We start from the raw sequence: 15,480 nt of genomic DNA, 5'->3' as shown, positions 1-15,480 counted from the left end.
CACTGAGTCTGCAAGAGAGATGTTTCCACTGCCAAAACAGAAACCAATGTAAACAAAGCCAGTCGAGGTGTAAACGCTCATAAATGGGCTGGTTGAGGCATGCTCAGCCCACTAAACGAGCACTCGTATTGGCTGAAATTGGCGCCTGCGTGCATAACGTAAACATACCGTTTATCAAAATTTTAACTTTATTCACAACTATAGGGTTCTATGGGAGGCGAAACGTGAACCGAAAAACCGCTAACCGCTATAATTGTTAACGGAGGGACTACTGCATGTTTGTACTTCCACGCTCATATATATATGTTTTGTGACTGGCTTAACTTTTATCTAGGTTACTCGTATAACCTTTATTGTATTTCTTGTTGATTATAACTTTCTGACCCACCCGACTGGACATCTGTGAAAAGAGCTTAAAAACTCACCAGTTTCCTCCAGTATGAATACATATTCTGATTCTGATGTACAGGCAATCCTTCACTCAGGTAAAATTGACTTTGGCTTTGCTTAGAATTGACGTTGCCTAATGTGTCTATTCATGGTGTATTTATTGTGCTGCATCTAACAGGGGATTTGTGTTTGTGTGCACGTGTTTACATAAAGGCACGATTTGGTGAAGTCGTTGTTTGTAATTCGATATCAGCATGGGTGAGTTTTCAAAATGGATCATTTTTGCACGTGACAGCCAGTGAAACCAATGTCAAGGTGAGAATCCTGAAACTTGACACCATCGATTGTGCCTATTTCTTTGTTGAATATAGAATGTTGCTTATGACTTGTCCTTAAAGAAAGGCGTTCTGCAGTGGGTGTTCAAATCACACATGACCAGGTGAAGCATACGTTACTTGCCCTGATGGAATAATAACAGACTCACACTATGTTCACAATATGCGTCATTACCGATTTACAGGGTGAGTAATTTACTCTTCTCCCTGCACAATCAAGCCTGATATTCCAAAAATAAACGCACAATTGTTTTCCTTCATGTACTCACGTGTTCAACATGTAAACTTACATAATATGGAAGTTTTTACAATCATTTCACCCTTTACAAACCTCTGCTTTTTTTTTAGGTTGGGAGCCCAGTTTCCTTCACATTAAAAAGCTCAGACAGCAGCATCACCAAAGTGTCTTACCAGGTAATGCTGTTTTGCACTCAAGCTACGTTTTTAGCTCTAAGCAGGCAAATATTTCAATACTCTGTGATTTACAACAGAAATATACCTTGGGCCAACACTACCTGTTACAAGAGCATGTTAGACACTTATTTCCTACTAGCGGGAAGTACCCGGCATTGCTCGGGGGTAAAATATAGTTCAAAACTTATTTTAAAAACATAACATATATACACAAATACTAAGCTATTGTGAAAGCCCAGCGTTCCATTTGCCTGTCCATTTGTCCAGAATTTTTTTTATAAGAGGTTTGAAGAAGTCCTGAATGTAAAAGTAATAAAAAGTGGCAGGTGAATAGTTGTCTAAAAGGTTTCTGAAAATTGTCGACCTCCCCCCCCCCCCATAAAAAATATATTTTTACCCCCCCCCGTAGGCATATATACCTACACACCCTACATACAATAGAGTGAGTAGTGTCTAGTGACTGTAGCAGTATCTGCTGACTATAGCAGTATCTCCTGACTGTATAGTCGTATCTACCGACTCTGCAGCAGTATATACTGGCTATAGTGGTATCTACTGACTGTAATATTATCTACTGACAATAGTAATATCTACCAGAGCCTACGGACGCATCTATAGTAGTAACTACTGACTCTATAGCAGTATATATTGACTAGCATTATTTACTGACTGTAGTAGTATCTACTAACTCTACAGTAGTATCTACTGACTGAATAGTACTATCTACTGACACTATAGTAGCAACTAATGACTCTATAGTAGTATCCACTGACTATAGTATTAATTACTAACTCTACAGTAGTATCTACTGGCTCTATCGTAGTATCTACTGACTGCAGTAGTATCTACCGACTCTGTCGTAGCATGTACCACCTCTATAGTTGTACTACTGACAATAGTAGTATCCACTGGCTTTACTAATAACTATTATAGTAATAAGTAATATTTAAAAACACTTTTTTAAAAACACGCTTTTATGAAATGTACTAGTAATGGAAGAACACCACGACTCTATGAAGTGGCCCCGAAGCTTGCCATAACGTAAGGGACCGGGGCCAATTACAGCCAACGTCAGTTGACCGTGGACAATTAGACCCAAGCCGAAACATAACATATGAAAAATGTTTTAATTTTTTAAATGATATAATGTATTATTGTCATCAGTATGGCATAGGTATACCAAGTTTGCAGTCGATACCACATTGGGAAGTGAGTTAAAACTGAGTTACAAGATTTGAGGATACAACAACGACAACAACGACAACAACAACCGACAGAGTGAGTTAAATGAAATCGTGTAAAAACAGACAAAACACACGATGACAGAGACCACCAAAACTACCACCACCGCGTGGAGGTAGTGGTGGTGTCATAGACTGTTGTTAATTCGTAACGAGCAGCATCTCCTATGAAGTATGGACACATACAGACACAGACACCAACACACAGACACCACACACACAGACACCACACACACAGCCACCACAGCAACAACAACCGCCATTTGCAATTAAGTGGCAGTGACGTCACCACGACGCTTGTGCCAGGCTATGTGCACCTTGAGGCCACGTGAAGTGTCGAACGCCCGCTGGCAGGAGGTCACGGGGCAGACCCAGGTGCCACGGGTCGACTGACTGAGATGACTGGCTGATGCACCACCTGTGCACCCTACTGTGCCAACTTGCTGTGTTTTAGCCGCCCGGCACTCCGCTCGTTGTTGTGAGCGTTGCTCCTCCGCCATCCGTTGTTATTGGAGGACGACTGCCTCCAACTGCCCAGTAGCGTCCTTCACGAGCCTCCTCCACAGAGGCCGATCTTGATACCGCTGGTACCAGTCATCGGCAAGTCCACTAAGCTCCACATCCTTCCGTACCACTTCGCTCCATCTCTTCTCTAGCCAACGCAGCCTTGCCTGCCGGAGGAGTTCACCAATGGGAATTAGTCCAGATCTTTCAAGGATTTGTGAGCTTCTCACACAATCCAGCCTAGTTCAACCCAGGATGGATCGTAGGCAGGCCAGCCTAAATGTTTCTAACCGGCGAAGTTGTTCCATTAGGGGGGTCCACGTTTCGCAATCGTAGAGAAAGGAGGGGATGACTGTGGCCGAGAAGACCTGAAGCTTCTTGCGGAGCGAGAGACCAGGTAGCTTCCACACAACATTACGCAACTGATGAAAAGATAATTCCGCTCGACTGATTCGGAGTGAGACCTCTGCTGTTAAACCGGAGCCAGTCATGAGCACACTGCCAAGGTATGGGAAACTCTCCACTCTCTCCACAACTGCCCTATCACCAATTGGAAGTTGTGTGGGTGGATTGTCCGATGGTACAAAATACCCAGGCAGGTGCTTAGTTTTGGTGGGGCTAATGGTAAGGCCCCACCTCTTAGTGGCAAGCTCCAGGTTCAGCAGCAGCACCTCCAACTCCTCCTCTGAATGAGCAGCAATTACCAGATCATCAGCATACATAACATTGTTGAGCAATAGGGAGCCATCCCTTGACCGCACCCGGGCATCGATCAGCCTCCCATTGTATCTATACCAAATGGAAATTCCTCCGGTACAGCTATTGAAGGCTTCACGAACTACGTGGTCGAAATAGATGTTAAATAATGTGGGAGTCAGCGGACATCCTTGTCGTACCCCAAGGTGTACAGGGAATGGCTCTGACTCTCGGCCACGTCGTTTTACTCGGGCCCGCTCACCATCATGATGGTCTTTAATGATCGTGAGCAGAGGGTCAGGGACTCCGAAAGCATGAAGAACAACTCAGAGCCCAGGCCTACTGATGGTATCATAGGCCTTGACCAGGTCAATAAAGCAGAAATGTAGGTCTTGTTGGAATTCCCTACACCTTTGCTGCAGCAGACGGACAAAAAATATGGCAATGTGCAGGACTGCCATTTCCTGAAACCGCATTGGGGCTTCACAAGCCTCTCCTCAGCGTGCCTAGCAAGGCGATGTTGAATAATCCTTGCCAGGACCTTTCCCAGCACACTGAGGACTGAGATGTGCCTGTAGTTGTTACAGTCTGTGCGGTCCCCATTCTTAAAGAGGGGGACCACCATGGCATCCTTCCATTCCTGCAGAACCCATCCAGTGGTCCAGACTGTTGTTATGATGCAATGTAGGGCAGTCTGTGCACAAACGCCACCCTCCCTCAGCATTTCACTTGGTAGATCATCTCTGCCCGGTGCCTTCCTGGTCTTTGACTCTGGATCGCCTTCAGGACTTCCTCAACAGATGGCACCTCAGCTAGCCACTCACAGGGGGTGACTTCTTCAATATTTGAGGCACTGCAGCCTCAGCAGGGTCATCACCACTTTGTCCCACTTTGTTTTCCAGGCTGAGGGATTTCCCCTCCCCCAGGACCTCACAGAAATGCTCAGCAAATCTGTGAACCTGTTCCTGGGGGTCGGAGATTGGATCACCGTTCTTTCCGCTAATGAGGGTAATAGGTGTGGTGCTGCAGGTTACTTTTTTGATGGAATTAAAGGGCGATTTGTGATCGCGGGCCATTGAGGCAGACTCCATCTTCTCAGCAACCCGCGACCACCACCCATCCTTGCAGCGCCTCACGGCTCTCCAAACCTCCGAGCACAGGCTACGATAAGCCTCCTCATTCTCAGACGTGGGATGCTCGAGCCGATGAGAGTGGGCCTGTCGCTTTTTCTCAGCCAGCCTGAAAACCTCCTCTGTCAGCCAGGGTCTCTGGGGAGGTCTAGACCGTGTATCCAAAGCAGCCATTACAGCTGCATGAGCCACAGTCCTAAACCTCGCCCATTTCTTCTCGACATCAGGAGAAGTCGGGGACAATGCCAACCCCAGCCGCAAGCGATGATGAACTTCTCGCTTGCAACTTTCATCAGCTAGCTGAGACCATGCCACTATGGGTTTGAATGGGGTCCTGGGTGTACACCCACCACCGGAGTGGAAGAATGGCAGGCGCATCTTACAGATGACAAGTCGATGGTCAGTGGACAGATTAGCTCCACGGTAGGTCCTGGCATCAAGGACATGGGCCCGCATCCGCTGTTCCATCACTATGTAGTCCATTAGATGTTCTTGCTTGGACCCGACATGTATCCATGATGTTGTGTGGATGCGCCGATGCCGGAACAGCTTGTTGGTAATTACAAGCCCATGGGCTACACAAAAATCTAGCAGCCTCCTGCGGTTGTTATTGAGCTGATCTGGCCCATGCCTTCCAATAACTCCAGACCAGGTGCCAGCATCATGACTAACTCGGGCATTGAAGTCACCCAACAGGATGATTCTATCCCGAGGGGCAACTTTAGCTAGCACCTGTTATTGAAGGCATCTGACTCAGCAGCCTTGACTGCATCCCTCCACGGATGTTCGTCTTCCGTGGAGGCATAAGTAACCATGACCACCACTGCTCGCCTTTGTTTGATGGGAAGGCGAGTCCAAAGTAGCCTGGGGTTTACAGCTTCTTCACAACTCACCGCCATTCTTTTGTTCAGAAGAAGAGCTACCCTGTTGTTTGGCAGTCTCCTGTCCCAAGTGGAGGACGGACCTCCTGAATACCACAGAGATCCAGGCGGTACTGGTCCAGCTCCCGACAGAGGAGTGGTAGCCTCTCTTCCGCAGTGAGCGTTCGAACATTCCACGTGGCCACACGTAGTGGTTTTTTGTTGTTTCTCGAGGAGCCCTGAGGGTAAGGATTCAGTCTCCTGGCTCCGCCAAATGGGGTATGGCCAGGAGACATCATAGACGCCTGTCCCCACGGGGCCTCCGGCACGAGCCTAGTGCATTTTTTAACTCGTAGTTTAGCGGTAATTAATTGAAGGTGGAGGGGATACCAGCCCCTTGCACCCGTCCAGAGCCCCTATTTGGCCACTGTGGTGGTTACAGATGCCATGAGGGGAATGGCCAATTTAAGTTGGCCCTCCCCCAAAGGCACTGCCCATCACAACGTTGCCATCCCGCACCACGAGTAGGTAGGGGGTTGTTTTTGCCAGACACACACACAGACACCACACACAGACACCGCACACAGACACACCGCACACAGACACCACATACAGACAGACACCACATGAGTACCTATGAAGGCTGGAACTACACACATACAGACACCACACACAGACACACATAGACACCACACACACACAGACAACACACACACAGCCACCACACACATAGACACCATACAGACACCGCACACACAGACGTGGTGAGGCCTAGTCCCATGCAGAGTCTCCGGCCTCGCCTAGATTTCCCAGCCGGCCGAGGTGGCACCTTGGCAGTCTGGGGCTGAGCTGCTACCCCGCACCCCCCCCACCCACGACACCCCCCCCCTGCTCTACAGTAGTTATCAACGGCATATAGTAGTAGCATGTAGCGACTCTATGATAGTAACTACCGACTATAGTAGCATACACTGACTATAGTAGTAACTACTAACTCTACAGTAGTATCTACTGACTCTATAGTAGTATCTACTGACCATAGTAGTATGTACGGACTGTATAGTAGTGTAATAAAGCTCATTGAGGCGAATTCTGGAATCCGTCCTTTATTCAACTTATGTTACAGTTTACTTCACGCTGCTGATAGGCAGCGTGAGAGGGACAGATAGAGAGAGAGACGCACTGCCACATGGCAACTCGGAGCCCCCCTCCCGCGTGGCCCCCTTCCTCTCTTCGTTCCCGTTCTGACCACGTGTCGTTCGTCTCCACCCCTATTTAATACCCGGGTCACGTGGTACGTTTCCGCCAATCTTCGTTAGCCTGCATGGAATCTTCCAGGCTCCCTCGTCAGCTCTCGGGACCACGCCCCTGACTCATCTCCCCATTGGCTGTGGCCAAAGTCAGCAGTACTAATCCTTATAGCTGTCACCTTTCCATCACGTCAGGGCCATACCCCTAGGCTTCCCCCCATTGGCTGTAAACCAGGACCGGCAGAGCCAATCACCATGACGAGTTGTGATACGTCAGTGAGCCGGATATATCCTCATATTACAGTAGTATCTACTGACTGTAGCAGTATTTACTGACCGTAGTGGTATCTCCTGTCTGTAGTAGTATTACTGACTCTATAGTAGTGTGTACTGGCTGTAGTAGTAGCTATACTAACTGTATAGCAGTGTGTGCTGGCTGTAGTAATAGCTATGCTAAGTATATAATAGTGTAAACTTCTTGACTTAAAACTTTCATGACTGCAGCAATTTATATTGTTTGATTCTTTGGGTGAAGTGACGTAGATAAAAAAAAACTAAGTGAATAAATAATCATTAATAAAGTAAAAAAGCATTAAAAACCCCAAAACACTAATGTTGACTGTAGCCTGGTTCTAAATTAGAGTGAGTATACTGGCACTCTATAATGTAGACTGTAGCCTGGTTATTAAGTTTGGTGAGTGTTCTGGAAGTCTATAATGTAGACTATAGCAATGGTTGTTAAACTGAATGTGCATTTAATAACCATTATATACTGCTTGTACACTCACCGAGGCTAAGAACCTAGCTACAGTTTACATTATAGACTGCCAGTACACTCACCCAGCTTAATAACCATCGCTGCAGTGTGCATTATAGACCACCAGTACACTGACCAAACGTAATAAGCAGGCTAGAGTCTACATTATAGACTGCCAGTAAATTCTCTCCGATTAAGAAGCAGGCCACAGTCTACATGAGTGTTTTTTTAGTTATGTATTTTTAAGTTAAATTTTTACTATTTTTATTATTATTTTTCTATCTATGTGACTTTACTCTTTGGTTCTTTCAGTAAAGTCACGTAGTTAGAAATAAAATCAAATAAAACAAATTACGACGTTTCGATCGCAACACAAGCGGTCGTCACCAATAATATAGTACTTACCTGACAGTGCAGTGGTGAGGCCTAGTCCCGTGCAGAGCCCCCAGCCTCGCCTATATTGCCCAGCGGATTCGATCACAACACAGGCAATTGTCTTCAGGTGAGAGAGAGAAAGCTACTGAAACAAGGTCTTATAGAGGCCTGAGATGGGAGTCCCCTCAGGGTAAGAGGGCGGGGCTAGAGATGGTCTCCCTGAGGCTGTGGAAGTGGCCATTGTATTGTGAGAGATTAGCATGTCAATGATGCTTCGGTGGCAGATCGAGTAGGACATCCAGCCTGTCAATACAAAGACATCCAACCTATTGATGCAACTTAGATAGTCAGCTAACATCGGCAGTAAGGATGGAAACATCATAGCAGGTTAAGACTTTACCTGGTTAATCACATCCTTCCAATTATTGCACAATTTGAATCCATCTTCTCGGTTGAAGTTGTGTCTGTGTTTATATATCTGGATGGCTTAATGGACAAATCTTTGATGATAGGCAGTGGGTTTGCACAGTACCTTAGTCTTGGAAAAATCTATTTCATGTGAGCCCACAGTGTTAAAACAATGATCAACCACAGCCGAAGTATTGGTCCTACTGTGTTTCAGATCTGCCTTGTGTTCACGAACACGGTCCGAGACACCGGGGTATTGCATGTCAGGGATCAATCCTTCACAGATGGGACCAGATTACGATTCTTATGTATTGTGTTGAGCCGAACCTTGAACTTGTGTTTGTTCATGATTTTGGAAATATTTTGGTAACCCCTGCTTTGTATGTCAAGGTGATGGTTTTGATTGGGTCCTCAGATAGTTCCCTCCACAAGGAAACTAAACGACATGTCTAACTGCACAACAGTGTATTGATTTAATTACACAATAGGCACAGAGTATAATTGGCAATTCGCTTCAGAATTAGAATATTTATTTCGACTGGAAGAATCCGATGAGTTATGCAGCTCGTTTTCACAGATGTCTGGTAGGGGCTTGAAAGACATTACATGACAAACGCCTTTAAAATTTGCCTTATCCGTTTTGATTTGTTTTTCTTCAAAGAAAACATTTCCCTTTTTATTACTCCACTTAGTCCAGATTGTGCATTTAAGTCAATGATCATTGACACATATAATGCATATTGCATATAATTTCAATAGTCTTCTTTCGTACGGCAGATGTGGATGCAGAGCAAAAACTACAATTTCACACTCAGGTGGTCAAGCCAGATAACCACATCAAAAGCAGCGGAGTGTTTCGCTGTCTCGTTCGTATTTGTGAATCGGCATTGCATATGTTGTAAGGTCTGTTCTGGATGACCACAGTCACGCACTGGAGAGTTTTCAATTTTCCATTTGGGCACCAAGCATTTGCCATGGTTTGTGCAAATGTGGTTTAGGGTGGACTATGAGCTTTGTGGAAGATCAAACCTAGGGGTCCTCTGTATTGGGTCTTTCAGAAGGTGTTTGTGAGTCATTTTGAACTCCATTCAGCTCTCCAAGTTTCATCAGGGTTGAATTTGCTTTGTTTAAGGTTAAGTGCATGGGTCCAAAGGGCTTGTATCACTTAAAGCGATGACAGGGGATATTATTGAGGTCCTGATGAGGGTTGCAGCATTGCGGAAGATAGGTAGGGGAGAGTTGTGAAAGTATGAGCAACCAGGGTGTTGGGGTCGACTTGAGGGTTTCGTTGGACATCAACAAGTCTGGTGCACAGTACTTGGCTACGGAGTACAAAAGGGCCATCGATTATATCTGTAGCACTGGTGCTGATTCTCCCCAGCTTATGCTTGCCAGTTCCTTGATCAGGTTGATCCCTTGTTTTGGTCTTGGCAGCTACCTTTTTCAGATGGTCATGGAAGGTTAGCGTACGGTCCAGCTTCACTCCAAGATAGGTTGGAGTGGGATTGTGTCACAGTCTTGCCACTGATCACTATATCAATTGTGATATTACTAAATGCTGGGTATGACATTACGTCCCTTGCATATGACATTGTTGCCTCAATGTCTCTAAGATCTGGGGATGCAGCACATCTCTGTGTTCCCGATTTTTTTTCCGGTTTAGCTCTCAGGCTCTAGAACTCTCTTCTGTGAGCTATCAGGATCTGAGTCTGTGGACATTTTCAAAATACGTCTAAAAATGTATTTATACACTTCCATTTCTTCAAGGTGATAGAAATAACAGAAGATGAGAGAGAAAAGACTGCTGTAGTTCGGTTATGTGGAGAGACAACATAAAATGATGTGGGTCAGAAGGTGCAAGTGATGCAAGTGGAAGGAAAGAGATCAAGAGGAAGGCAGAAGAAGAGGTGGGGCGATGTGGTGCGATTGGACATGGTAGCCCGAGGAGCGGAAAGAGAGATGGCACAGGACAGGACAGTGTGGAGAAGCTTGACAAGGACAGTGGACCCCACATGAGTGGGGCAAATGCGTGGAAGAAGAAGATAAATGTTTTTAGCATTTTATTATTTTTTCTTAGTTGAATGAGTTATTTTACTGCTGTTTCTCATACAGCCCTTTGATCATTATTATTATACTGCAACTGGTGATGGCGTTCCCTAAACACTGTTGAGGAAAGCAAGGGGAAAAACCTCTTGTTATATTCCATAAATACAGCCCATGAGGCCTAGTAGGGAGTGAGGGGTTGTGAGGTAAAGGGGAGGCAGTGGGATGGATAGGATGAATGGAACTTGAACCAAGAACGTGCCTTTGCACAGAACCAGAGGTTGACACCACTATACTATTTAAAACATATGTGACCAAATGTATTTGTTAAAAAAAAACGAAATAGTAATTCTGATGTTTTTAAACCCAACTTAGATAATAATCTTGTTTTGGTTAATAAGGTGCAATTAGTGACCACTCCATGTAATCATCTAATGCTAGACTCAATGCCTTGTTTATAATTTATGGCTGACAGGATCATGTTGAATAATATCTCTTTAAAATGAAGTGTTATTTTAAAAAAACTATTTGTAATTCCACGCTTGTTAACAATGCATTCTTGGTTTGTTTCCCAACAGGTCGTGTCAATCGGCCAGGTGCTAGAGGCTGATGTGGCTCGCTTTCCACAATTTACGCTGACTCCCTCAAGTGCCTGGGGTCCTGTAGTCTTCATCATCGTATATTATGGAACAGACGATGGATACATCGTCCATGAAAGTGTACAGCTGAGGGTGCAGGACTTGGAGAACAAGGTGAGGCTAGACCATGCTGGACTGCTTCTCTAAAGTGCCATACTCACTTGAGAGACATGGCCGAATGGTAGGGAGTTTGGTGCTTGTTTCAGAGCTTCGCTTCCTCAAGCCTAGTGGCTGCCATATTTAACGTTGCAGGTGTACTACCCATTAATACATGCCACCGCTTTATAATGGGTGTTAATTTCCTTGTGACTTTATTTTAAAGAGGCCACGTGTACTAGCATCATTGTCCAAATTTTATCAATTATAAATTATCTCATTGGGCAATAACTATATACAACATCATATGCCTATTGGCATAATACTGTCTATTTATTAGCTGGTTCTGCATGCAACTTGTGATGCACAGGAACAGCTGTAACTGGGAATTCCCTTGATTAGACTGCAGGAAAAAAGTAGAATGTCGAGGAGATATGTGATGTTAAGGTGATTTGAGTTGCTGAGACATTTTTGCCTTGTATAAATTAAATCCGTATTCTTACAAGGTTATAATTAACATCAACCTTTATGCCTTAAGACCAGTCCTTGGCATTGGGATCATCTCGATAACATTTTATCAGGTCTCATCCTTGGCCTGGGGAGTGTGACTCTGGTCTGAGGACTTGGCTTAGAGATTTAACGGTGTAAATTATGCAGGAAACGAGTTGACGGAGGCAACACGTATTTTTGTATAACACCCTACAGTAACAGTCAGCTATACAGCCTAGGAACACAGCCTATGGCTACCCGTGCCTGACACCGGCTACGCTCTCAGGTCCTCCAGCTATGTAATTCCTAGAGGAGGCTATCTGACCCGACCTAGCCAGGGTATGGGTCCCAACCACTGGCCCATCGGACCCGGCCCTGATAAGGACGTCGGGCTGGGGGTTCCCAGGGTCTCACCACTGAGCCACACAGAGTCCCGTCCCTGATAACGGCGGCGGGGCTAGGGGTCCCAGGGTCCTATCTAGCTTGCTCCGTCTTCCTTCTTCACTGGTTCCAACAACTCCCCGAGCTCTCTCGCGCACCGCCCTATATACCCCCCTACTCCCGAGGGGCGGGGCTGTATGCGGACGTCGATGTAGCCACCCCATGCACGGACCGTGATGTAGACACCGGCTACATAATGGCTCGCTACACTCCGGTATGTACCACCTCTACATCACCCCCCCCCCCTGCATAGATTGCAGCTGGCCCGGCTGCAAAAACCCCCTTATGCAATAAAGAACACATCCAAAAAGCAGAACCGTGTGTGTGCCCCGTAACAACAATAACAGAACAATTAACAACAACAACAACCGAATGCCCCAATAAATAACCCAACCCTCCAACACTCAACAACAAGAACATATGTACAATGTCGAAGAAGAAAAAAGAAAAGAAAAAGAAAAACGACATTACGCCGTCCCGTGACCCATGCCCGCGACCCCACACGCCCAGGAGAAGCGGGACATCCAGACAGTCAAAAGGTGCTGCTCCGACACGGCAACCTGGTGGATCCGGCCGCACGTCACGAGAAGTGGCACAATTTAGCGCGAGTCCGCTTGGCTGGTCCGTCATACGGAATAGGGCATGCTTGTCCGAGAGGCGGCTCAGGTAGCCCTGGAAGGCTCGGACCGGGTTCCCCGGTTCCGCACGTGCTCCGGGGATCCGGCTGCTGGCGTTCGGAGGCCGTCAATTCCGAGGCACTGGGGACTGTTGGGACGACTTGGGACCTTGGGCGTCGTCCAGCCGAGGTCCTGTAGCGCGTTGACGTGGAGCCCGGCACCCAGAAGCAACGTGGCCTCGAAGGCCACAGTTGTAACATGTGACGAGAGCCATCGCTGATTTCGGTTGCTCCAGCTCGCGTGGCGTTCGCAGGGGCGAACGACCTCCAGATCTCCAGTCCCCCGACCGTGCCATGGCGAAGACCTCCTCCTGTGATAGAGCGCCTTGGGGTTCGCTGGGTGCCGAGGCTGAGGCAGAAACTGAGGCTGAGGCGCAGACAACGACAGGCCATTTTCGTTTAAGAACTTCGTGCGCGTGAATGCTCGTAGCAACTCGCAACGAGCATATATCTACCTCATCTGCCGCGTTAATAGGAACACCCAAGTCCTGCGCCAATGCCAAAAGCTGCTCCGTGACCATTGCGTCTTTGCCCTCTTCGTCCATGCGAGGAAAAGCGGCGTCAGCGAGAGCCAGAAGTGCAGTGCAGTAGGCGAGAGGAGTTTCCGTCTCCCCTTTACGGCGAGCGTAGAAGTGGTGGCGACAGGCAGACGGCGGTCCGTAGACTCTGGCCATGAGGTGAAGCGCAGTATGGAGTGTGGAGCGGCCAGACCTTGGAGTCGACCTGAAGGTGGCCAGAGCGTCATCATCCAGAGTCGCTGGTAGCGCGCGCAGTGCCTCGGCATCGGTCCACCCCGACATCTCTTGGTGAGCGAGGAACCTCCGTTGAAAGGCTCCTCAGTCGCCTCCCTCAGCTTGAAAGGCCGTCAACGTGGGCAGTCGCTATTGGAATGCCTGCCCCTCTCCCGGCTGCTGATGTCCCCGCGCAGCGCCGTCGCCCAGGGAAATGGCGGCCCCTTCCATGGGTTGGTCGTGGCGACATCTGTCATGTATCGATGACGTGGGAGACGGTGACTGGAACCCCTCCCTCACGTGATGCTCTCGGTCTCCGCCAGTCAACGAACTGGGCGGAAAAATGACGCCAACTTCAGTGTCCGTGGCGAGAGCCTGATTTTGGCGCCAATCCTTGCGTTGCGGCGCGATGCTGGTGCGAGCTGGCGCTTGGCGCCAATTCTCTCCACGGGCACCAGCCCCCCCTCCTCCAGATGCAGTAATCTCCGCCAATATGGAGACAGCGGCGAGCAGCGACTCAGCCAGGCGGGAGTGAGCATCCTGGAGCCCACCCCCCAGCTGCAGCGGTGTGTCAGGTGTCCGCGATGGGTGCTGCAGCGTCGGCACCCCCTCTGGTTCCCCGTCCAAGGTTCTGCTGACTCGTCTCCTGCTGGTCATCGCCCTGGCCCGGCTCGTGAGTACGAATTGTTTTACCTGGTATCCATCACGTGAAGACAGTTTCACTTTTGACACCAGTTGTAACGGCGTAAATTATGCAGGAGACGAGTTGACGGAGGCAACACGTATTTATTTATAACACTCTACAGTAAGTCAGCTATACAGCCTAGGAACACAGCCTACGGCTACGCGCGCCTGACACCGGCTACGCTCTCAGGTCCTCCGGCTATGTAATTCCTAGAGGAGGCTATCTGACCCGACCTAGCCAGGGTACGGGTCCCAACCACTGGCCCATCGGACCCGGCCCTGATAAGGACGTCGGGCCGGGGGTTCCCAGGGTCTCACCACTGAGCCACGCAGAGTCCCGGCCCTGATAAGGGCGGCGGGGCTAGGGGTCCCAGGGTCCTATCTAGCTTGCTCCGTCTTCCTTCTTCACTGGCTCCAACAACTCCCCGAGCTCTCTCGCGCACCGCCCTATATACCCCCCTGCCCCCGAGGGGAGGGGCTGTATGCGGACGTCGATGTAGCCACCCCATGCACGGAACGTGATGTAGACACCGGCTACATAATGGCTCGCTACACCCCGGTACGTACCACCTCTACAGAGACACCAGCCTTAACATTTACTTTAGCAGAGAGGATCTGGCTTTGGATGGATTTGATACTGGCCTTGACCTAAAAGGCTTCCAGACGTTGCCTTGGACTGGACTCATGTCTCTCAGTCTCAAACTCAGCCGCAGATTCTGGTTTTGAGTATACAGTATCTCTTGGGTTCCAGCCTTGAGTCCAAGAATGATTAGCACATGCCATGTGTTGTCCTGACTGGCGGACACAACTTGACTTAATTGTCACTTTCACAGGTGGAGGTGAAGTGGAGCACAACAACAGCTCAACCTGGGACTAGTGTGAGCCTGCAAGTCACAGCCTCTGACCCCCAGTCATTTATTGGCGTCATTGCGGTTCCAGCAAATTTATTTAGAGACTACCCAAGCCAGTTCTCCTTTCTCCTGGTGAGATACGGAGGTCACTGTTATCATGCACTCTTCATTCTACAGTAGATGCATTCAAGTGAGGACTATTTACTTTCAAGTGCGAAATGCCCGCAGTTGTATGATAGCAAATGTGCATTCTACCTATCGCCAGAAAGGGCAATTTGTATGGGGATGCCAGTTATTTTTTTCCCCTGGACACGTTATTGAACCCCAATCTACGTTGTATGTTTACATGATGCTTGGTGTGACAACCACACTTATTTGCCAACCGTGCTAATCTGAGAATTGTAATTACAATTGGACTTGGGTTTTGTAGACTTTGAAAAACACTTTGACTCAGAAGAAATTGATGCAGTC

The 15,480-nt window shown here is 47.8% G+C and overlaps 1 protein-coding gene across 2 annotated transcripts in view; it reads left to right on the top strand.

Moving 5' to 3' along the window:
• LOC133351355 (CD109 antigen-like) overlaps positions 1 to 15,480 on the top strand; it is a 92,389-nt gene that overhangs the window by 48,885 nt on the left and 28,024 nt on the right. For both annotated transcript variants that reach the window (XM_061566489.1, XM_061566490.1), the window contains exons 13-16: positions 604 to 705; positions 1,074 to 1,139; positions 10,982 to 11,155; positions 14,992 to 15,141. In XM_061566489.1, the coding sequence (XP_061422473.1) occupies positions 604 to 705; positions 1,074 to 1,139; positions 10,982 to 11,155; positions 14,992 to 15,141 (492 nt within the window). The remainder of the gene's footprint in view (positions 1 to 603; positions 706 to 1,073; positions 1,140 to 10,981; positions 11,156 to 14,991; positions 15,142 to 15,480) is intronic.

This window comes from Lethenteron reissneri, chromosome 37 (genome assembly GCF_015708825.2).
Source record: "Lethenteron reissneri isolate LAM-NWPU_2019-01 chromosome 37, ASM1570882v1, whole genome shotgun sequence".
NCBI classification, from domain to species: domain Eukaryota; kingdom Metazoa; phylum Chordata; class Hyperoartia; order Petromyzontiformes; family Petromyzontidae; genus Lethenteron; species Lethenteron reissneri.
Note: the sequence above shows the minus strand (reverse complement) of the source record. Positions and strands in the feature narration are given on the sequence as shown.